Genomic DNA, 23,313 nt, shown 5'->3' on the forward strand with positions numbered 1-23,313 from the left:
CAAAGCAGAAGCCAGCAGTTCCTCAGCCAGCTCTCCTGGCCAGCTCGCCCTCATCTGCTTCAAGCTGCCTCAAGCTTTGAGAGCTCAGGAGCCACAGCCACAAAGAGCAGAGAGCAACGGGGCAGCAGAGGGGATCTGGAAGCCTCCAGGATGCAGCAGAGCCAGGCCAGCATCTCCCGCGCGATCCCACGTCCAACAGCGATGCTGATGGATCCACATCCAACAACACTAATGGATCCATGTCCAACAGCGATGTTCATGGATCCACGTCCAACGGCAATGTTGATGGATCCATGTCCAACGGCAATGCTGCTGCACCCCTGCATGAGCTCACAGCTGAGGACAGAGCCCACCTGAGATGCTCCAGCACCCATGAGTACCCCAAGCACCCTGCCATCCTGCCCCACTCTGCTGCTCCCCGCACAGCCCTGGTGCCAGGAACGGTAGAGGAGGAGCCTGGCCACCAGCAGCCTTCCCCAAAACTGCCCCAAGGGACCATGGCACCATCCTCTGCAGCTGGGCACAGCTCAGCACCATAAAGTGAAAGGCAGAGACTTGCCAGCATCACTGTATTTATTTTCAACTCCAAAGCAAGCCGCACTGATTTCACAGAGACTCTCCAGGCAACCGCCTGATGTTAAGGCATTTTTTAAGACATATGAAACGTTTTCCCAGCTGCAGCTGCCATCCCTGGGGCTGCCAGCGCCCACCGCCTCAGCGCAGCGTCACCAGCTCTTCAGCAGAAGTGGGGTGAATGGCGACGGTGTTGTCCAGGTCGGCCTTGGTGGCCCCCATTTTGATGGCCACAGCAAAGCCCTGCAGCATTTCGTCACAGCCCACCCCTTGCATGTGCAATCCCACCACCTTTGGGGAAGAAGTGAGAGGTCAGACAGGACCCAGCACTGAGATCCAGGCTGAAATCCAGGCTTGGTGCTGGGGGAGCTGGATCTCAGCCCAAGACTTGGTCTGAGCAGGGGATAAGAGGACAGCCAGCCCCCTGTGGCACCAGCTGTTCCCCCTGGTCCCCTCCACGCACCTTCTCCTCTTTGCCAGCGCACACCAGCTTCATGACACACTTCACCTTCCTCTGGGTGACAGCGTAGTACAAGGGGGTGAAAGATGTGCTGTAGATCTTCACGTTCTCCTTGCCATGCATGGCCACCGCTTCATCTGCAGCAGAAGACACAGCACATAGGTCAAGGGGATGCACCGTATCCCCAAGGCATTTATAAAGAGGGAGTCACAGCGCATTTTGCAAGGCTCAGACCACTTGTGGAGATCAGATCATCTCCTCCATCATCAAACCAGCAGCTCTGGGCCACAACATCCCCAGACTCTTCACCCCGCCATGCCCTGTCCGTCCCCACCTTCGGTGAGGCCCACGGTGCCGATGGGTGGGTGGCTGAAGACGACGGTGGGGATGTCATGGTAGTCCAGTCGGGAGTCCTGCTTGCTCTCAAAGAGCCTGTGGGCCAGCTTTCTGCCAGCTGCGATGGCCACTGCGGGGAGGGACAGGGAGCCTGAGCTGTGGCACAGTGTGGCACCAAGGGGCCAGGGAGGGGGTCATGGCCACCGTACCTGGGGTGAGGAGGGCTCTCCCACAGACGTCCCCAACAGCGTAGATCCCTCTCCTGGTGGTGTTCTGGTACTCATCCACCACCACATGGCCCTTGTCATCCACCTGCACACCCTGCCATGGGAAATGGCAGTCACCTTGGCACATGGCCCAGGCGGGATGGGACAAGCAATGCCCACAGGGGACCCACGCTGGTGGCCACCATGTTCCCAGCTGTGGGGGTGGCTTGGTGGGAACACCATCCTACAGCAGGCTCCAGAGACCTACAGGACCCCCTGAGACCCGTGGGACCCACAGAGACCTGTGGGATTTGTGGAGACCTGTGGGAACTCCAGAGACCTGTAGGAACTCCAGAGACCCATGGGACTCCTGGAGGCCCATTGCACCCTTGGAGACCCATAGGAGCTCCAGAGACTCATGGAACCCCTGGAGACCTGTGGGATCCCCAGAGACCCATGGGCATCCTTGCACCAGCGTGGAAGGGCTGTGCTGCCATCTCACCACTAGGTCCAGGCACAGCTCCTCAGTGTTGGGCTCCCGCCCTACAGCCCACAGCAGGCAGTCCACATCCCGGATCACTCCCTCCGTTGGCTTGCGGCCAGGCACCGAGGAGGTCACTGTCACATCCAGCAGCCCAGAAGGGGTCTTGGTGACCGTCTTCACCTGGGGGAACAAGAGCCGTGGGGAGAGAAGGTGCCAATGGCTTTTACCTTGCAACAGGCGACAGGGCTGCACCACAGGACCAAGGATGCTGCCAAAGCTGTGGCCCACCAAGCGGTGCCCAAAACGCCCGCTTTCCCCCAGCCCTGCTTCTCCAGGGGAGATGGCACAAGCTGTGGGGCTGCTCTTCATGCTCATACCTTCGTGTGCTTCCAGACGTCCACCCCAGTGTTCTCCAGCTCCTGGGTGCAGTTGGAGCTGATCAGGGAGTCGAAGGTCCTCAGGACCTGGGCAGGGACCCACCAGAGCCGTTAGAAGAGGGTCTGCAGGCAAACGCACCGCCTGGCAGCCCCCTCCACCGGCTTTTCCCTGTGCTCGTGCCCCATGCAGGCCCAGAGAAGTTTGGGGTGCTTCTGGTTAATGATAAAGTTCTCCTCTGTTTGTTTTTCCTTTAATCTTTTTCTTTTTCTTTTTTCAAGTCACGACTTGAGATAAAGCTCACGGAAACGGGTGCGGCATCACGCAGGGCCACAGAAATGCCAGGCACGCCGGCTGGTGCTGCCGGAACGCGCCTGGCAGCACACCCACGCTCTTCCCACCCCATCTGTCCCCCCCCAGTACCTCCTTACACCCATCAGCCTAACGCCACCGTCCTCTGCACCCCCATTGCCACCCACCTGCCCCGACTCAGACCCTCCTCCCCACCCCAAGGGGGGATAACCCTCCCTTCTGGTCATTATGGGAGCTGATGACCAGAAAACCCCATGGGCTGGGAGGGGGGACAGCCGGTGGCACTACCGCGTCCTGGCGGATCAGCAGGGCTGACTTGGAGCCCAGCGTGGAAAGGATCCCCGCGATCTCCACCGCGATGTAGCCGGCACCGACAATAACGCTGCGCCTGCGGAGAAGCGAGGATGCCGTGTGCAGGCAAACCGAGCCACCGGCAGTGACAGCGGAGGAGGGGGATGAGCCCCATTTTACCTGGGCAGCTCCTCCAGGTCGAAGAAGCCGTCGCTGGTGATCCCCAGGCTGGCACCTACAAAGCAGAGCCCCTTTCACACCCCTCACCGGTCCCATTTCCCACCTCCCAAAGCCCGCTTGGCTTTGGCAGCCATTCTATTCTCCCCAGGCAGCCCAGGGAATTCTGTCAGGCTCACCGGGAATTTCACTGTCGGGAGGGACAGCCGGGCGCCCGCCCGTGGCTATAAGGATGTGAGGAGCCGTGTACTTTTTCCCGTCCACCTCGATGGTAGGCTGGGGATCGGCGGTGAACTTGCCGTAGCCCCGAATGATGTCGATGTGAGCCTGAGGGGAGTAATTTAGGTGATTAGCAGTAGGAGGAGGTCAGCTAATGGAGCTAGGGCTTCCGCAGTTAAAGAGGACACTTGTTCAGGCTGGAAAAGTGGCCAGAAATCCAGCAGAGCCCGCTTCCCCGCAGGATAAATGCATCCTCACCTTCTTTACGTTATTCTCATAGATCTCATTCAGGCGCCTCACGTACGCATCACGCTTCTCTTTAATTGTTCTGGAACAGAGCGGGGGCTTAACATCACGAACCTACGGAGCTCAGCAGAAAACAATTCAATCCCTTCAGCAGACGGCAGCCAGGCCACAAAATAAAGTGGCCCCACGTTACCCAGCCTTCCCCACCCACACGAGATTTTTTGTGCCTGGCTTCCTGGCATCCCACTTTTCTGGAGTCCCTTCCCACGACCGGTTTGCCACCCCTCCTTTCGGAAGGAAATTCTGGCCGCGTTCCCAGCTCAGCATCGGTCCGCGGGCAGGGAACCCTTTGGGATAGACAACCCGCAGCCGCTCCCACAGGGAGATGCTCATTCCCAACCGGCTCTTCCCACACCTACCTCCAGTTGAACTTGACGCAGGGCGTTTCGAAGCCGTAGTCGGCGTGGTCGTGGATGAACTCCGCGTGGACCGCTGCGTTCCACATCACCTGCCCCCCCCCCACAAACCCCAAGTCGGCTTGGGAAAACCGGTTTGATTTTGGGGAAAATACCCCGCCACGCTTCCCGATGCCTCATCTCCGCCCGGAGCAGCCCACAGGACACAGGTCTGAGCGCTCCATGGCATCTCGATGGCTCAATTCTCTCCGAGACCCTGCTCCCTCCCTGCAATTCCGCACCCACGCACCCCACCTGGACCGAACCCACGGCCGAGGCGCCGGTGGGGAAAGCGCCCTTACCTTCTTTGGCACGCACCCAACATTGACCTAGGGGGAAATAAAAGCAAGTCTCAGCGTTAAGAGCTTAGTTTTTCAAAGGCAACGCGCCGGAGAGGCTCCCGAGTCAGGCCGGTACCAAATCCTGACTCTCTGCCCAGAAAAATTAAAGCGGGATTACATGTTTCTGGCAAAAGAGGGCTGTAACTGCCTTTGGTGCCTCAAGGTCTTGCGGTTTGCCCGTTTCTCGTCACTTCCTTGAAGGAGAAGACGGAAGGTGCACGCTCTTCAAATACCAGTCGTTGGGTTGGTTTTTTTTTTTACCATTGATAATTTAAGAGATTTACTGGGAGAAGGGTGTTTTCCATCCCTTTCCTGCACTCCTGGTCCCAGTACGACAGCTCTTTCAAGGGGAACACACTTAAAGCGTAAAACTAGAGCCCATCCCTGTCCCCTGTCTGAGGAACACGTTTGTTTTTCCTGCTTGCCACCGGCTCTCCGTGCCCGCTGGCTCTGCTCTGCCGCTGCAACCGAGGTCCCGGTTGTGCTGCGCAGACCCGGCACTTGTCACCATCCCCTTATCGGCCTGAAAACAGCCAAAAAACACCCAACACCCTCCCGGGGAGGGGGGGACGGGAATCATGACCCATCCCGATTCTTGCGTGACACGGCAGCTCCGTGCATAACGCTCTGTGGCCGGGATGGCGGCTCCTGCCCTCCGGCTTCCCGCAGGACCGGGGCCAGCCCCGGGGGGGGGGGCAAAGCCAGCCACGGGAACCGGGACAAGACCTGGGGACACTGGGACCAGCCGCCGGGCGGGGGCAGGACCAGCCAGGGGGAACCGGGACGAGCCCCGGGGGGACAGGGACCAGCCAGGGGGGACCCAACTCCCCGTCCGTCCGTCCGTCCCCCCCCCCCGCCCCGGCTCCCCCCACCCGGGGAACTCACGCAGGTGCCGCCGAAGCGTCGCGGCTCCACCAAGGCGACGCGGGCTCCCAGCTCGGCCGCCCGCCGTGCCCCCGCCAGCCCCCCCGACCCGCCGCCCAGCACCAGCAGCTCGTAAGCGGCCGCCGCCATCTCTCCGGGCTCGGTATGGCCCCCGCCCCGCCGCCCCGCCCCCGGGCCCGCCCCCGGGCCAACCCCCCCGTCCCGCCCGGTTGAGCAGCGCAGCACGGTTTGGGGCTGACAATGGCAAGTTTATTGTTTCAGGTACAGTCAGGAGGGTTGCAAGCATTTCCAGGACAAATATACAGAGGGGAGAGGGCGAAAAATAACAAAAAGAAAACAACCAGAAAAAAAAAAAAAAAAAAAAAAGAAAAAGGCGGCAGGATCAACACAGAAGGGGAATCGAGCTAAAAAGGGGAACGCTTTTATCCGTGTTATGACAACGTACTCCCAAAGCAGGAATCGCTTCCTTTCTCCAGTTAAGTCGATCGGTCTTTCAATAAAATAAAAAGAGTGGTGGGGGCAGAAGTTAGTGTGCATTTCCCTCCAAAATAAACTCTAATTCATGCCAGTTAAACACTAGAACTAAAAATTTACAAAGAAGCGTCAAAGGAGATGGAAGTGTTATTAAGAGTTACCCCTTCCTCTCTGAACAGTCCAGAAGAAAAACAATGACTACAAATACAGCAGGCAAACTGTTGGACTGATGGGTACAGGATATACATAGTGTCGTAAGGAATTCAGTCTCAAGTTGTGCTCAACGCTCTTTGTCCTCTGTATGGCACATTTTGGTCCATGATGGGGATTTTAAGTTGAGACGAACCCCGATTTCTTACAGAAACGTGTAAATATTGTTGCTCTTTAAAATGCCAGGTGGACTTCCTTCTACAAAGGTTAGGAGAGGTTTATAGGAAGTAGTCTGGGGTACGACGGGTAACATGAGGCTCTCCGCGACGAGGTGCTGGGTCAAACTGGAGGCTGCAGGAAAGAAAAAGGGATCGTTTTTTCTCCTCCACAAGGTATTTCCTGATGCCACAGTAAATCCTAGACTCGCTCTCCTGCTGCTATTGCTTTTTTCATCCCAGCTGTTTCCACGTAAAACGTTCCTGGTCCCAAAACAAGCACCCATGGGAGTTAAACCTCATCAGCTGGTGGGAACGCTGCTTAGGGAGTGAACACAACCCAGCAGTCAGCACCTCAGCAGCCCATTGCTGCTCTCATGCCAGCTCAGCTGAATGTAAAGTTCAGGCTCTCTCACCCAACCTTTACAAAGCCTAGAGCTACCAAAAATAAAAATAAATACATAAATCAATCTGTCTTTACTCTCTCCATCAAGCTTAGGCAAGAGAGGGATTAAGAAAATGCAGAAGCTCCAACTCTACAGAGAGTCGGGAAGAGGAGCTAATGCAGAACCCAAGAGAAGCTTTTAAGAGCTTAACTCACTGCCTATTTTTAGATATTCTTGCAGGTAGAGCACACAATATTAATTCCAGAGTGGTTTGAACTGGCTTTTCACAGAAGAACCCCTTTGGAAAGGATTAGACATTCCTCACAACGGTTAGGAAGAGAGAACAGCCTGAGCCAGGTTACTCACAAGGAATATTTTAAAGTGTCATCTAGTTCCATGATAGCAGCCTGGTTTCCGCAACGATAGCAGTAATTGGGCGCACTGAAAATGGTAACCACATTCCGGTCGTGGCACCAGTTATAACCCTGCCAGAAAAAGAGATTTAAAAAAAAAAAAAAAAAAGAAATCTGTTAAACCTCAAACCTCAGCCCGTCTGAAGTTCCTCTTAAGGCCTGAAACAATCCAAGGCATTTGTGAAACTGCAGACTTCTCGTAAGTATTTCCAACTGACTTTGTTTCATTTAAAAAGTACCACCATACGGCAAGAACAAGCGGTAGTTACCTAACAAAAAGAGCTTCAACTGCTCTCCAAAGAGATCTGCCATTTGTCACTCCTGTGTTTATCCATTTTGTACACAAATTATGGATTGCACCACAAAGAAACATCAAGATTTTTAGGTACGCCTTCAGCTTTCATCTACCACAAACGAGAACCCGCCTGCTGGATGCGAGCGACTTCTGACACACAGTACTACTTAAGGGATCTACTTGAACTAGATTTTAAAAATACATCTGGTCAATTGACCCACCTGGCATTTTTCCCGCAAGACGTACAAGAATAGCCCATCAACAGCCAAAATTATGCCTTAATCCCTGTCACATCTGACTGCTGAGTATTATAGGGCAGTCTGCTTAATGCAGCAGCAGTCTAAGTAGAGCAGTCGGCGCGTAAGGAGATTATTACTTCCACAAATGGGGTGTGACAGCGTCCCTTTGGCAATTTCCTTGGAGATGGGGTGGAAAAAAGGGCAGAACATCCCCTTATTTACATCACAGGTCAAAGCACATAAAATTATGTTCCTTGTTGTTTTCACATGGTTAAAGTCCCTCTTCAGTATTTACTTGCATAACATTTAGGTGTCATCTTATGCAAACCCATCAGCGAAAGGTCTCATAGAAGAGACAAAAATTGGCATCTATGTTTTGTTAGCCCCATCTAGCAGAGCACTTGCCCTACCTCCATGACAAGTTGGTGAGCACGGGAGACCAGTGTGAGACCATTGGCATGGTTAAATGTTTCGGAAATATCTTGCCCAAATGTGTAGCCAGCACCACGTGGAGATATACCCCAGCCGCCACGATCATCTGGATCCGACCACAACAGATCACACATAGGACCCTTGAAAAAGATTAAGTGTTCTTCATTAGATCATTAGCAAGATCATTATAAAAAGCCACTTTTAAAATATAGTTTATTTATAGTAAAAAGAACTGCCAGCACTTCTCTGCACAAGACAGATGAGTTTATTTAACACACGTAGTAGCGTCTAATTACTCACTGTATCACTCAGCATCCTTCCCAAAGAAATGAATACACACGCAGCTGACTGAGAAAGGAGTTCACGTAACCAGAAAACTCCTCCCACCTCCTCTTCCACGCACGCCGTTTACCATTTCACTTCAACTAGTCAAAGACATGGAGAGCAGATCCACATTCTTACTCCTGACTCTCCCAGTGTAATAAAAAAGGCCACGTGAGAAGGTATGCGCGCCCGAGGATACACAATGGGTTCCTGGTGCCAGCCAAGTTGCAATAAATTAAAGAAAGGGAAACAACCCTTAGGAGGCTACGAACTAACTTCCAGAGATTGATCTTAAGCCTTCAGCAGCCCTTCTGGCAGGGTATTAATAATTTAATTTCCTCTCCTAAACAGTCTATTGTTGGACCTGACATATTCAAAAATATCCTGGTGTACATCGTCTAACACTCACAAATGAAGCTCAGCAGCTTTTCTCGCTTGAGCTCCTAAGGGGCAGTAAAGACACTCTAGTATTTATCCACGTCTGCTGCTGTTTCCCACCCACCGATCCAAGCTCCGCAGTAAGGATCACACTGACTACATGTGGAGGTCCTCAGGACGGCCAGATTTCAGCACGCAGATAGGCAGCACAGGACCGGGAAAACCGCAGAGCAATAACAGAATCATTACACCTAACTACAGGTAGATGTCCCACCAGGTAGCCCCCCGACTCTGGGAGTAATTTACACAGCTTATTTCAGGTTTCTGGAAGGCTTGGGAGGACCTTGCTGTTAAACCATAGGTGCTCCAGGACAAGCAGTTCATTTTAATCAGGGAACACGCAAGTCCATTTGCAAGCCCCAACCACTCCAACACAGAAGAGCCATTTGCTGCCCTGGGAGCTCAGAAGGTGGTTTCTTCAGTCCTGATCTCGGGCTCCCTGAAAGTAATGACCAAGGTGAAACACCACAGAAGAAAGGATTGGCTGGGGAGGAAGGACAGTGACACACCATGGCTTCACATGTTCACAAGGAAGACTGCGACGAAGCTGAAGATAGGTAGTAAACACCCTCCCCTGCCAAATACTATTCTTTGAGTCAGTGTGACAGTCAAAAAGCCCTGTGATTCTGTGAAAAACAGCTGTGAAGACCCCTTTGTAGATTGCTGTAATCAAAGCCATATTGACTTGTGTTTTGCCCAAATGTATGTTCATTTGCTCTAGCTCTTACAAAGGCAATAATCCACTGTGTAACTGCGTGACTCACTGCTTAAATGGATTTCAATGCGAGGCTACATTTGCATTTTCCACCAACAGGTATCTAAGTTTATGGTGCACTTCCTTTCTTGTTACCTCGTGTGGAACTTCCTGCAGGCGGTCCAGAGCTCTGATATGATCCAGTGTATCTATGGATGGAGAGAGGCCACCGTGGAGACAGAATATCTGTTCCAGAAAAAAAGAGCAATCCATTCAGTGCATATTGTTATGGGAAGACTGATCTCAGAAACAGCTGGGTTTAACTCTGTTATCATTCTTTTACAATTACAGCAGAGAAACCAAATTCCTGCAGAGGGAAACACAACTAAAAGGCTGCACCTTGCATACAGGGATTAGAGCAACAGCAAAGATACCATGCTTTCTGTTTTAAGAATATCTTGCCTCATGGCCAGAACTCAACTCACATATAATGTATCACGAGGGGATCCCCAGTTGTTGAGCAGTCATTTAAAACAAACCATACATGCAATACTCTGCCATTACTTTGGGTGCAGAATCAAGAGCGTTCCCGCATCGTCAACTTGTATTAACGCCTCACTAAATTCTTTCCCAAACCCATAATAAGTACATAGATCACAAGTTAAGGAAGTTAGTTTGAGGCTGTTCATGTAGAGGTCACACAGTACAATCTGCGTAACTCTATGAAATGGAGCGTTTTCCTTATTTAAGGCTTACCTGGCCATCTACTAGAGCTGTAAGTGGAAGATAATCAAACAGATCTGTGAAATACTTCCAAACATTGGCATTGCCATACTTTCGCAGACATTCGTCATAAAAGCCATACACTTGTGTAATTTGTCTGCTTTCGTGATTGCCCCTCAGTATTGTGATGCGTTCTGGGTAACGCACCTGTTGACAAAGAAAACTCTTCTTTAACACAAGAAGTGTACCATCAATATGGAAAGAAATAGTAACAGAATATTTCAAACAGCAATCAAGCATTCAGCTCTGTTATAGAACAGCACGTGTCCATTAATGCATTTCAATTTGCATCCATCTAGCTCAAACCAACGGCAGCATCAATGGGAGAAGCAATTCTTTCAAAACTCTCCGAAAGCACGGTTTTACCCAAAGCTGCCGGAGAAAAGCTGTCAAACCATACCTTCAACGCTACTAGAAGAGTCACCGTTTCCACTGAGTAATAGCCTCTGTCCACGTAGTCTCCCATGAACAGGTAATTTGTGTCTGGCGATTTCCCACCAATTCTAAAGAGTTCCATAAGGTCGTGGAATTGACCGTGGACATCTCCACAGACAGTGACGGGGCAACGTACCTCTTGCACATTCGATTCTTTTGTAAGAATTTCTTTAGCCTAGCAAGAAAAAACACATTTAAGACAAAAAGGTAGGAAGCTCCTCCATAAGCAGGTGCAGATGTTATTCCACTGCATTCACACTGGAACCCCGATTTCACTCCAGCAGCTCAAGCTGACCACTGGAAAAACATTTTGTTGGGTAAGCAAAGACAAATTACATTTTACAAATCCCTGTGCACAAAGACAAGCAGGTTTGCTACTGTGAGGCCAAGTCATTAAGATCTTATTGTACCACAAGCACCGACAAATTCAAAGTAACTAAACAAGTTAATTCCCAGCCTCCCCTGACACAAAGCACTGTCGACTCCAAGACTTGCACTGGATATACTGCTCCCATCACTGTCAGGGTTCACCCATGAATCCTGTTCTTCTTCCAAACATTTCTCAAGTGCAGACAAGGCAAAGCACTATTCCAGCAAGCTTCAACAGGATCATGGGCAGACATTATCTTCTTAAGCACATTTATTTTTTTAACATACAGATTTTGATAGATTTCTCCATCTACATGTTCAACACAAGCTCAGGTCTGCTCATCTCAGCTACGTGAACTACGGCAGCACTCAGCACTCTAATCTGACTGCCAAAGTCAAGTGCTATTCAGTTTCACGAAGCCTAGAAGTTTTTACCTCAAGAACCACAGCTGTCCCCTCAGTATTGCAGACCATCCCATGTCTTGTCAGCAAGAGTTCAGTGCAAAACTCATATGAACAGAGATTAGGCAACATTCTTGCCGTCTGCTATAGGGGTAGAAGTACCAAAGGAGATAGCGCGTGCCACTCAGGTGACTATTACGGTTTTTTGAACTTGATTTGCAAAACCACACAAAGATAGATATTATTTGATGTTTACACTAGTAGGAAAACCATGACCTCGTAGACTTCTGCTAGAAGTCATCTGACTCGCAACGATGCACCTACACACAGACTCCCGCCTGCCACATTTTGGTCTGACTACCATCTCAGTTGCTCAACGGATTGCTCTCAATCCCACGCAGCCATGTGGAACCATTCACGTTGCCACCTGCACTGGCAACACAGCAGCAGGCTGGAACAACTCTTCTGCCAGCACCAACAGCCACTCCTCACTGCCTCCCTCCTCTGGGATCCCTCAGGCTTCCCCTCATCGCTGCACACCCATAAACCGCACGTGTTCTCCCAAGATGGGGGTTTTGCAGCAGTGGGTCTGTGCCATGGAAACAAGTGCTACGAACAGCGTGTTCGTTCCATATCGACAAAGCCAGCTCGTCGTGTGACTGCTGAGCAGAGATGACGTTAAGAAAGGCTGGGCATGACAAAGCAGCTCATCTGGCAGAAACGCTGGGCGACCACCACAGCATGAGATGAGCTGAGCCGTGTTACTCTGCCAAACAATCACCAGCGTGGGCACCAGTGCCAGGGGTTGACAGGGCTGCCCCAGCTCTCCGGAGGCACTGCGCTTCCAGATTGCATTGCGGTGAGTATGAGACAACTGAAGCTGTATGTCCTTAAAGGGAACCTTCTCTGCACATTCCCAGAACACATGGGAACTAACAAATCCATTTCCCTTGCAGAGGGGCAGATTTCTTCTTGCTTAAGCCACCGAGGAAAACAAGTATTCCTAAGCTTCACTTTACTAACCTGGCACAGAACATCACTGCATATGCAAGAGGCGCTTCTCTTGCCCTGGGCACTTTTTGCCTGCCAGATTTCCAATCCCCTTCCAAGCACAACAGTTTAACAACTTCTAAAGGCAGGTCACATACAACTGGAAAAGCAAAGTCAGAGACAATTTTAACATATGGAGCCACAAACAGCTTCCCTGGCTGTACCCAGCTGGCAACAAAATGACCACAGACGGAGGGATGGCATCCCTGTATTTAGTCATCTCTTTCTCTACACCCAGCAGTTCCTCTGCTAATTACAGCCATGTAATGTAGCCTATCTGCATTATCTTATTATCATTATCAAATACCGTGTTTGTTTTGCTGCCTCCAACCCATCAATTGATGCAGATCAGTGCTCCAGGCACATCTGAGGCACAGAGAACACCCACAGACAGGATCAGTGTGATCTAGACAGAAGGGATGAAAGATCACCAGTGCTGAACAGTCACCAGCAGGCGATGATCTGGCTACTCATCACCAAGTCCCTTAGCTCCAGATGACGGAGCTCCCACCTGCTGCTACCAGGAAGAAGCTGCTTACCAAGGACACCCTCACTGGGGTCCCTGAGGACACCTGTGTTCACATTCAAACATTAGTTGCCTCACATCTTTTGGGGAAAGCATGTATTTGGAAACAATTAAAACCCAAGTAGCCAAGGGCTCGGACAGCATGCAGAGTGCGCCTTGCACTGTACGTGGCCCAAGGGATGTGGCTCTGATCCCCAAAGACACGTCCTGCACATGGACTCAATGACATGGGGTCTCCCTTGCAGTTCTAAACCGACTGGAAACTGCTGAACATGTTGCATCTTTGGGTGCAACAGTACTTCTGTTCAAATATCTTTAAAAGCACCTATAACACCTTTCGAGAGCTTCTCCCCTCTGGGAGAGACAAACATAAAACACAGTCACAAAACAGCTGCTCAGTGTGTTCTGACTTGAACAAAGCAGCAGATGGGGTTTCGCTGTAAGCTGCAGCTAACTTTACTACAAAAGGCGCGAGGTATTTTCTGCCTTTTTGTATCACACATACTGCTCCCTTCCCAGGTGCATATAAAGAAATACACTTACTTCAACCCTCTGGGGAAACGATGCAACGAAGGCATCTTAGGGCAACGAATCTGGTGAGGGGTCTGGAGAGTAAGTCTTATGAGGAGCAGCTGAGGGAGCTGGGGTTATTCAGCCTAGAGAAAATGAGGCTGAGGGGAGACCTTATCGCTCTCTACAACTACCTGAAAGGAGGTTGTAGCGAGGTGGGGGTTGGTCTCTTCTCCCAAGTCACAGGTGATAGGACAAGAGGAAATGGCCTCAAGTTGCACCAGGGGAGGTTCAGATTAGGTATTAGGAAAAATTTTTACACTGAAAGGGTTATTAAACATTGGAATGGGCTGCCCAGGGAAGTGGTTGAGGCACCATCCCTGGAGGTATTCAAAAGATGGGTTGCCATAGTGCTTAGAGGCATGGTTTAGTGATGTGGGGTTTTTTTGTTTTGGTTTTTTTTTTTTGTTTGTTTGTTTTTGTTGTTGTTGGGGTTTTTTTTGGTTTTTTTTTTTTTATCAGAGTTAGGTTCATGGTTGGACTAGATGATCTTAAAGGTCCCTTCCAACCTAGACAATTCTCTGATTCTATGCAGGACACTGTACAGCTACCATACATACTTGCCAGTGTCGCAACCACATCACCATTCTTGACCTGATCTGCCCAGAAACACCATGCACCCACCCTGAGAACATGTACAGGCAAAGCAGCACAGGCAACAGAGAAGAGCTCCTTTTGCACAGTAATAGGGCAAACATACGTTAAACACATCCTAGGAAGTCGGGCCAGCTCAAGTCCTGAAATTTTGGTACTAGGAGAATCTAGAAGTTTCCCCTCATGAGAAAGGAGGAGCTTGAACTTGAAGAGCAGCAGCTTCTTAAGCTGCCTACCAGCTGTTACTGTCTAGCCTGTTTTAGCTTACTATGTAGACAAACATACATGCACATGAATAGATTTAAGTCTGTCGTTTTAACACTGCAGAGCTGGTTCAAATCAGGCTTGGGAGCTGAGCTCAGCTGGCCACAGAAGTTTGCCCTCATGTGACTTTCTAATGCAGAACAAGACTTTTAACATCTTAAGCATCAATAAAAACACCCCAGAAAAGTGGCAACTAACCAGTGCATGCTGCTTGCATGTTTCACTGTGCAGAGCTCAGAGGCTAAAGTCAAATGTCTTAAAATAACAACAGGACTATTACAAAATAAGCATATAAACCTCTGATGGAAGTACACTGGCTTGCACTATCATAATTTACTATGATGATATCATAGTATATCATTACTTAAGTATATAATAGAATATCATTACTTAGTTAAGAAGGCTGCTAACATATATTATTATATATTACAGACAATAACAATAACTATGACAAAGTCATATTTTAGCTACCTTTGTTTTAGAAAATAGTGACTAATGTTATCAGCTTCCTAAGCATGTATCCCAATTGTTTTGGATGAAACCCAAACCCAAGTCAGAAGAAAAAGAAGCAGCTTTTAGGTATTTTTATTAAATAAACCTCCATTTAGCACAATAGTTACCATGTCCGTGCTCAAAATTACTTTGAAGAGTAGACTCTTTGTTGGCAGTGAGCTTGCCCACCACCTTAACTTCCCTCTCTTTCCCTGTTCTAGATTCTGTATATAACCTTTGTAGACCAGAACACAAGCTTGTCTGCTGTCCAGACCTCAATCCCCGTGGAAAGAGGATGGAGGTCCCAATAATTTACTGTGTTGTCCTCACAAGAGGAAACCAAGCGGTCTTGGGGCTTGCACACAACGCATTAATGTGCTGCTCCAAACCTGAGATGCTACACTGGCTTTAAGACTACCATCGGGATCACCAGGAGACTAATCCCTCTGTGATAGACTTAACAATCAAATCCACATCAACTATTACACTGTTCAGATTTGCCTACAATAATTGTGTAGGCCAATTCCATAGGTGAAGGGATTACGATCCAAGCAGGATGCAGACTTTCATCAGTATGCTTTCTTTAGAGAAAACCAAAGACCCCCCCAAGCACCTACTTTGCATACAAGATCCTTTGGAAGCACAGAAAATCAACTACTTCTGGAAGATTCATTTACTGTACCATGAGCTCAGTTTGACCCCTAGCAGCTCTTACTTCAGGAATCAGAGAAGCCAGCCATGGAGATTCTGACCAAAATTCAACTGAATCATCATTCCATCAGCTGCAACAGACCAAACTACTATGTCAACAAGCATGCTGAGGGTATTAAAATCTGAAGGAGTTTGGCCTGAACAAGAACCAGCTGGTTTCCCCCCAAATGGGCTGGAAGCTGGAGCTGTCCTGATCTTCAGCAACAAGGCAGCAGAGGACACTCTGGAGCCTCAAGAGTGACAGGGACTGTCAAGGTACACACGTGTTCCTAGAGGTACCTGGCCCAGTGTACCCTGGGATGAGCATCATCCCTGGAGAGATGAAATATTCCTGGCCAAGACTCAACACAACACTTGGAATTTCATGGTTTGAACAGCATCCAGGATGATACTTGGCTCCATCACTCATACTAATTTCACCAATTAGTACAGAAGAGCTTGGTAACTCATTCTCCTAAAATTATTCTTAGGTGAAATTATCTCCGAGGGCAGAAGCATCACAGGTACGTGCCAGTAGCAGCAATACTCCCTACAGCATCAACTGGCTCCTGCTGCTCAGATTGAAGAATCAGTTTATAATTACCATTCAATAACCATACAAGAAATGTAAGTCTTCATTAGCGATTAGAATCCTTCTCCTCCCACTACTTCACAACACAAAGCCCTCAAGCTGCTCACAGCAATGAGACTGTAACCCTTCTTACACATCCAAAGAACAAGGACAGAAAAAAGAAGCTACAAAGAGAGAGACGGTTATGGATGGTTGCTTGCCTGTGTTTAATTTAAGAGACAGCCTTTTACTTTCCTTCTTTCATATCCCATTTCATTACCTTGATGAAAAACCCTTTTCCTTGGGATGGGACAAGTAGGAGAGCTCTCAACTCTCTCACCTGCACCAGAATCCATTTGCTGATCTGACTTGAACTTTAAAACATAAGTATTCAGAGATTTCCGTGTCCAAACCTGGGAGCACTTCCTATTAAATGAATACAACTCCCTTTTAGCCTGACTTACACTGTGTGAAATACAGGTTATGACCTATGGAAGTTCAAAGGCAGTTCGATGCAGCCAGCACTACCTAAGTTAACAATTTCAAAGCTAGCACGAGGACAGCCATGGCGCCTCTGATGAAGTGCAGCCATAATCCAAGGCAGAGCTCCGTAGATTTTCACTGCCTACTTAATGAGAGTGGAAAAAGGTCTTAAGAACATTCTGTCATAAAGAGAGTCTAAGACCATGATGTTAAGAGAAATCGTATCGGATGCAAGACATTCAACGCACATTTCCATAACATGCTGGAACATTTCTCATGTCTACAAGCTCCACCAGTGATCGTAATTATTTGTCTTTCTACTATCCTTTAAATGTCTGCATGATTTTAGCTAGATTTCATTTTAAAGACCAGCAGAACAGGAAACAAGTGTTCTCATGTTGTCTTGAAATGACATCTTGATTTCAGCTGCATGAAGAATACAAGACTGGTTAGCTGCCAAAATGATGTTGTAACTGGGCAGGTGAAGACAAAATGTGACTTTTACAGGTGCAACTTTCAAGAACTTTCAGAGAGCACAATAATTTGGCATACCCTCACTAGCTCTAGCTATGTCCAATCTTTCCCTTATTACTGTCCATTATGCCAGCCATTAAAAACAACAACAACCCACACAGCCAAGTCTGGGATTTGTTTCTTTGGATTCTCCCCCCCCCTCCCCATTTTCATAGAATGGTTTGGGTTGGAAGGGATCTTAAAGATCATCTTGTTCCAACCCCCCTGCCATGGACCTGGACACCTCCCACTAGACCAGGTTGCTCAAAGCCCCATCCAGCCTGGCCTTGAACACCTCCAGGGATGGTGCATCTACAGCTTCTCTGTGCAAATTAAAAGATTTTTATTTAAACCTTTTTTTTTTTTAAACCACTGAACTCTTTCACAAATTTAAACCTGAGACAAGAGACACTATTGTGCTTGACCTCTTAGAAATTAGTCACACAAAAGGGAGTGCTAAGAAGTGAGACAAGGTTGGTTAGGTTTTCTCCAAATATTATCTCAAGGAAACAAACTAAACCAGCTGTCTGGCAGGGCTGCTTCACACCAAAAGCAAGCCTGCACACCCAAAAGTTTTTGTAAGCTCCTTTCCACTACCAGCTGGGTGATACAACCACTCCCTGAAGACTTAAGAATAAGACAAGTAAGAGCATCACAGGGTATTTACTTCATACCCAAGTTTCTTCCATCAGTTACCAGCACCCCTGAAGAACAAGCTGTTGTGACAGATGACATGCGTTTCACACCATGTACCGCAGGTTCAGGGTTCCTACCTGTCATCTGGATGACAAACACCCTCTCCAGGTCCAGCTGCAATGTGGCACACTGAGCTGCCACTCTCCCTGTTTACAGTGTGAGCCCTGACGTACAGCCACAATCTGCTGGCATTGTCCTCCAGCTTCTCAAAATACATCAGCCACAGCTCCTTAATTAACAACACAGCCCGAGAAGAAAGGAAATGTTTTTCTGTAACAGCTTACTGGTTAGAACAGCAGTTCCCAACCAGCAATGCCTGGAACAGGCCACAGATCACGCTAATAAATTCTTTCAGGCTTATAAGCTGGGCCTCACACAGGAGACAGCACAGCCAACAGGAGCTCTTACTCTCTCTTCAAGATATATCTAATCTTCAAGCCACTGCTGTCAGTCCTTGCTGCAGCACCAGCCCTTCCCACTACACTCTCTTGGAACTGACAGAGTTCTGGAGAAAGTCATAAAACTAATGGACAGTCCCTGCATGGGATACATAAAACATAAGGGGGAAAGAAAACAGAGGCTGGGTGGGGGTTAGCTAGATGTCAGGATGACTGGTGAAAGCATTTGCCAGGAAGCCAGGGCCTGGAGTCCTGCATAGTCTCTGTCTGTGGCATTCAAAGAAATCACTCCTACCTTTCTGATGAGCACCCCTGGCACGTTACGAGGTCATAGCACAAACCCTCTCCACTGTTCAGATCTTATCACTGTGGTAGTCTACCAACAATCCCACAGAAGGAAATAGCTGTGTCTTCCGAAGCTGGCACTGAGATGTTTAGACACTGGCCAAAATGTGGTGCCATGAACAGGCATCAGAAAACATGTTCCACTTCTGAGAGAACTGAGGGAGACACACAGGTAATAACGTGACACCACCAAGCTCAGCATCAGCCATATGATGCTAAAAAGAACACCAAACTAACTACTCTATCCTCTGCGCCTGGTAATTAACGATCTACCCAGGAAAGGAAGCTGAGAGCTTCTCTGGACCACCTGATGCAGAGCAATAGTATCTGCTGGTACTGTGACAAGAAGCAAATAGAAAGAATAATCTTTGATACTACACTTGTTACAACTTCAATTCTTTGTCATATCTTGCCAAGTCCAAAAAAAATCCCAACTTGGTCCTAGATTGAAGCATTGAGGAAGTGTTCACACAGGGGTATTTAACTTCTCAGACAAAATCCAACACAAGTCTGAACATCTGTCTCATGATGGAAAAATAAAAACGCTCTTGACAGTCTATACTAAACAAGTCCAAAGAGGAATTTGCCAAAGGACTGTCCAAACCACAGTCTGAAATAGCAGACCGTGTCCTTTATCCAACCATTTCTCATTCTATTTTAGTTTCCCTCAGCAGCCTGTAAGCCTCTGGTTAGGTCGGCACTACAGCTTATCTCTTGTCCCCTTCTGCTTTCCTAGATTACACATCAGATGTCAAAAGGTTTACTCATTGATTTAGGGCTGACTTTTCAGCATGTGGCTACTACGCCTTATGAGAAGTCAGAACAGATTCCTCCCTGCACGCACCACCCCCGAGCCTCCCACACCACTCAGATGAGCCCAAAGCCAAAAGGTAAGAAGCATATTATTGAGGGCAATTAAGTGTGAAAAAAAATATCCTATAACTGTGGCGTCTTTGACGCCAGAAAAATACTGTACTGCACACAAGAGAACTCCCGGACTCAGATATACCCCAGACAGCATCACGGCCTCGCAGCGAGCAGAGCAAAGCTCTTTCCCCTTCACAGAATCCCCCAGGCTGCCATTTTCGGCCCGCTTTGCCCGCAGCCCCCCCAGCAGCAGGGCTGAGACGCCACTGGCCCCAACCCCGAGCCAAATCCCGGAGACTCACCCGCTACCGCCCGGTGGCGGGCCCCGGAGAGAAGGGGCGACCGAGACCCGCCAGGTCCCCGCACTCACCTTCTCGCAGAGGCTGCGGACCTGGCTCTCGCTCAGCTGCCGGCACTCGTTCAGCTGCTCGATCCACTGGTCCAGCTCCTTGGCGAAACCCTTCTCCTCCATGGCGGCCGGGGCGGGCCGGGCAGGGCAGGGTCCCCGCCGCGCTCGGGGTCCCCAAGGCCCAGGCCCGCCTGAAGGCCAAGCGGCGCAACAACCAGGAGGCGAGGCCTGCTCCGCTCCGTGTAATGGCGGCCCCCCCCCCCCTTGCCTCCCTCAGCCTCCCGGTCTGCGCACTTCCGGCCACACCCACCCCGCGTGACCCGGCGCACTTCCGCGCCACGCCTCCCTCCCCTGAGGGCCCCGCCCCTCGCCATAACGGTCACCGCCCCCTGTGGGGAGGCGGCCGTTGCCGGCGCCGCCGTCTGAGGGGAGACGGTGGCTGTGTTCGGGAAGGGAGGCGGGCTGTTAGAGCTGCGAAGATGGTCAAGGGAACGGAGCATCTCTGCTGTGAGGAAAGGCTGAGAGACCCGAGTCTGTTCAGCGTGGAGAAGACTGAGAGGGGATCTCATCAATGTTTATCAATATCATCTAACGGGAAGGAGTTAAGAGGACGGGGCTATACTCTTTTCGGTGGTGCCCAGCAACAGGACAATGGGCACAAACTGGAACACAGGGAATTCCATCCCGAAATAACTTCTTTACTTTGAGGGTAACAGAGTACAGGAACAGGATGGCCAGAGAAGTTGTGTAGTCTCCTTCTCTGAAGCTACTCAAAACCCACCTGGATGCATTCCTGTCCAACCTGCTGTAGGTGACCCTGCTTTGGCAAGGGGGTTGGACAAAATGACCTACCCATCTGGGGAGAAGCTCTGTCGAAAGGGAGTTGGAGGTCCTAGTGGACAGCAAGCTCAATGAGCAAACAGTGTGCTGCTGCGGCAAAGGAAGCCAACAGGATGCTGGGTTGCATCAACGAGGGAATCACCAGCAGAGATAAAGTCATTATCCCACTCTACTCGGTGCTTGTCAGGCCACACCTGGAATACTGTGTTCAGTTTTGGTCCCCGCTACGCAAAAAAAATGTGGACAGGTTGGAGAGGGTCCACAGAAGGGCCACCAAGATGATCGAAGGACTGGGAAACCCGCCATGTGAGGAAAGGCTGAGAGAACTGGGTTTGTTCAGCCTTGAGAAAAGAAAGCTCAGGGGAGACCTTATCACCAGGCTGCAGTATTTACAGGGTGGGTACAAAGAAGATGGAGACTCCCTTTTTAGAAGGAATCACATGGAAAAGATGAGGGGTAACAGGTACAACTTCTTCCTGGCAAGATTATGGTTGAACACAAGGAAAATTTTTCCCAATGAGAACAATCAGTCGTTGGAATAATCTCCGTGGGGAAGTGGTGGATTCCCCAACATCAGACACTTCTAAGATTCAGCTGGGCAGGCTGCTGGGCCATCTCGTCTAGACCATGCTTTTGCCGAGAAAGGTTGGACAGATGATCCTTGAGGTCCCTTCTAACGTGGCCAGGCAACAAGGACCGGGATTTTAGGAGATAACTAGTGGGAAAGTTTCCCAGGATTTTTAGCAGAGTAAGATAAGTGAAGCCCCCTGAGGTGGGTTTTTTTCATGTCAGATGGAAAAGCTGAGAATCTCTGAGGACCTACTCAGGCTGTGCTGATGTTCTTCTACCGGGAACACCAAAGCTGGTCACAGTTCCCTTAATTCCTGCTGGGTAAAGCAGCCAGACTTGTAGTCTTCACCCTGAGGTGAAGGAGAAAATTAAAGAATTCAAAACATCACATCCCTGAAGCAAACTTTCCAACTAAAAATTTAGCAAAGTAAAAGGGAGCAATATATATACAAAAACCAATTCTGTAGCCGCTCTCAAAGTTTGCCCATCATTTGCCATTTCAGCACCCAAAAAAAACGCCTGCCAGGAAACAATCACATACACCTGAATGTTTTATTTGCTCATTTGTTTCCAGCGGATTATTTTTAACCAAATTGACTGCATTTGTGCATTTGTGGCACTGCAGCAGAGAACTTAACAGCCCTGGGACAAGGCCGAACCTCCTTGGTTGGTGTGGTGTGGTGGTGGACAATAAATCTTTCCACCCAAGAGCTTCCCAAGGACAGCATGCACCGTGTGCCTTGAGGAGCATAAGGGACACTGACACCCGCCATAAAAATCATCCCGTGGTTTGTTCAAAATGACCAAAAAAAGTCTGTCCTGGGTCTCAGGATGTTACGATGCAGTGCTAAATCAAATGTGGAGTGATTTTTATGTATGTCTTTCAAATTTTTAAGGTTTCTTCATTATTTAATACAAGGAAACAAAATGAGAAAGAAGGCCATGTGTTAACATGGAAGTCTTGGGTCACTCCTGGTGGGAAAAACACCTTGTACCCCAAGGCTTGCAGAAAAAACAGAGAACAGCATTAACTAGCGGTTAGCAAGCTAGTTAAGCTAGTTAGTTGCGTACTTGCTAACTAATAATTTGATTATTATTCTAAATTTTAGATTGGAAACAACTATCCAGTAGCTACTTGCCAACCCCTTACTATCCCTGACCCATGTGCCCCCAACCACCCCCCTGCCCCACCTCGGGGCACCCCATACCCCACACCCTCACCCCATGCCCCCTGTGGGGCACCTCATTCCCCACGTCCACATGCAGCAGAGCCCACAGCCCGCCAATTTGAGGCTAAAAGGTAACAAAGGAGCATTTTGGGGTGCAGACATCGCATTTTTGCTGAGTATGGAAGGCAGCTGTACCTGACAGCACCCTGCACAAAGCCAGGCTTCTTGTTCCCAGCTTCTCTCCACGGGATTCATCTTTGCTCCTGTGCCAGTGTCCATCACCATGGGCAGCACTGCTCGTCCTGCCAGGAGCAGCAGGAAACATGTACAAAACCTTGGTAAACTGGGAAAAAAAAGCTAGAGAGAGGTCAGAGGGGAGGAAAGAGGTAAAGAGAGGGGGGACAGTGCCTGAGGAGGGGGATAAATCACTGAAAATGGACTCCGTGGCCCTAAGAGATGCACAGGGACATTTTCCAATGCAAAGGAAGGGTGGCAGCTGAAGCCCTTGTACAGACTCCCCTGAAATACTCCTCTTAGATACAGAACTAAGGGAATATAAAATGCCCTCCTGCAGCAGCCTGCATTGTTTTTAATCAAAAAATATTTTTGGGAGGAGAAAAAAACCCTCAAAACCTTAAAGTGTTGCAACAGGTTTTGTTTCCAAATGCAGGCGAATATTTGCTTATTCCTCTCATTGAACCCGCTGGCTGATTTGATTACGTCCCTGGAAACCCATGTGCAAATCGGTTTTCCAGCCTTTTGAGGGCACTGCCTTCCGCCGCGATGTCTCCAGCAACTGATGCCAACTCCCCACTAATGCAATGTGCTCTAAGACCAAACCGCTGTTAGATGCCCACGCCCACAGCTTTCGGCCACTCATTGCTTTCAGCGAGCTCCTTGCCATAAATAAATGACTT

The 23,313-nt window shown here is 49.2% G+C and overlaps 2 protein-coding genes across 2 annotated transcripts; both read right to left on the minus strand.

The window, feature by feature from the left end:
* Positions 1-557: 557 nt before the first annotated feature.
* Positions 558-5,672, minus strand: GSR (glutathione-disulfide reductase). The gene is made up of 13 exons (XM_074155101.1): positions 5,361-5,672; positions 4,437-4,463; positions 4,099-4,187; positions 3,692-3,761; positions 3,394-3,541; positions 3,218-3,272; positions 3,035-3,134; positions 2,437-2,523; positions 2,078-2,239; positions 1,579-1,690; positions 1,368-1,499; positions 1,037-1,170; positions 558-864 (listed from the first exon to the last, which is right to left on the minus strand). The coding sequence occupies exons 1-13, from the start codon at positions 5,487-5,489 to the stop codon at positions 715-717; spliced, it is 1,395 nt and encodes a 464-aa protein (XP_074011202.1). The 5' UTR covers positions 5,490-5,672; the 3' UTR covers positions 558-714.
* Positions 5,591-20,139, minus strand: PPP2CB (protein phosphatase 2 catalytic subunit beta). Its single transcript, XM_074155102.1, has 7 exons — positions 19,839-20,139; positions 10,604-10,813; positions 10,177-10,350; positions 9,577-9,666; positions 7,943-8,104; positions 6,952-7,070; positions 5,591-6,335 (listed from the first exon to the last, which is right to left on the minus strand). Exons 1-7 carry the CDS (start codon positions 19,938-19,940, stop codon positions 6,263-6,265), a joined length of 930 nt encoding a protein of 309 aa, XP_074011203.1. The 5' UTR covers positions 19,941-20,139; the 3' UTR covers positions 5,591-6,262.
* Positions 20,140-23,313: the final 3,174 nt, after the last annotated feature.

Source organism: Numenius arquata, chromosome 10, assembly GCF_964106895.1.
Source record: "Numenius arquata chromosome 10, bNumArq3.hap1.1, whole genome shotgun sequence".
In the NCBI taxonomy this organism is placed as follows: domain Eukaryota; kingdom Metazoa; phylum Chordata; class Aves; order Charadriiformes; family Scolopacidae; genus Numenius; species Numenius arquata.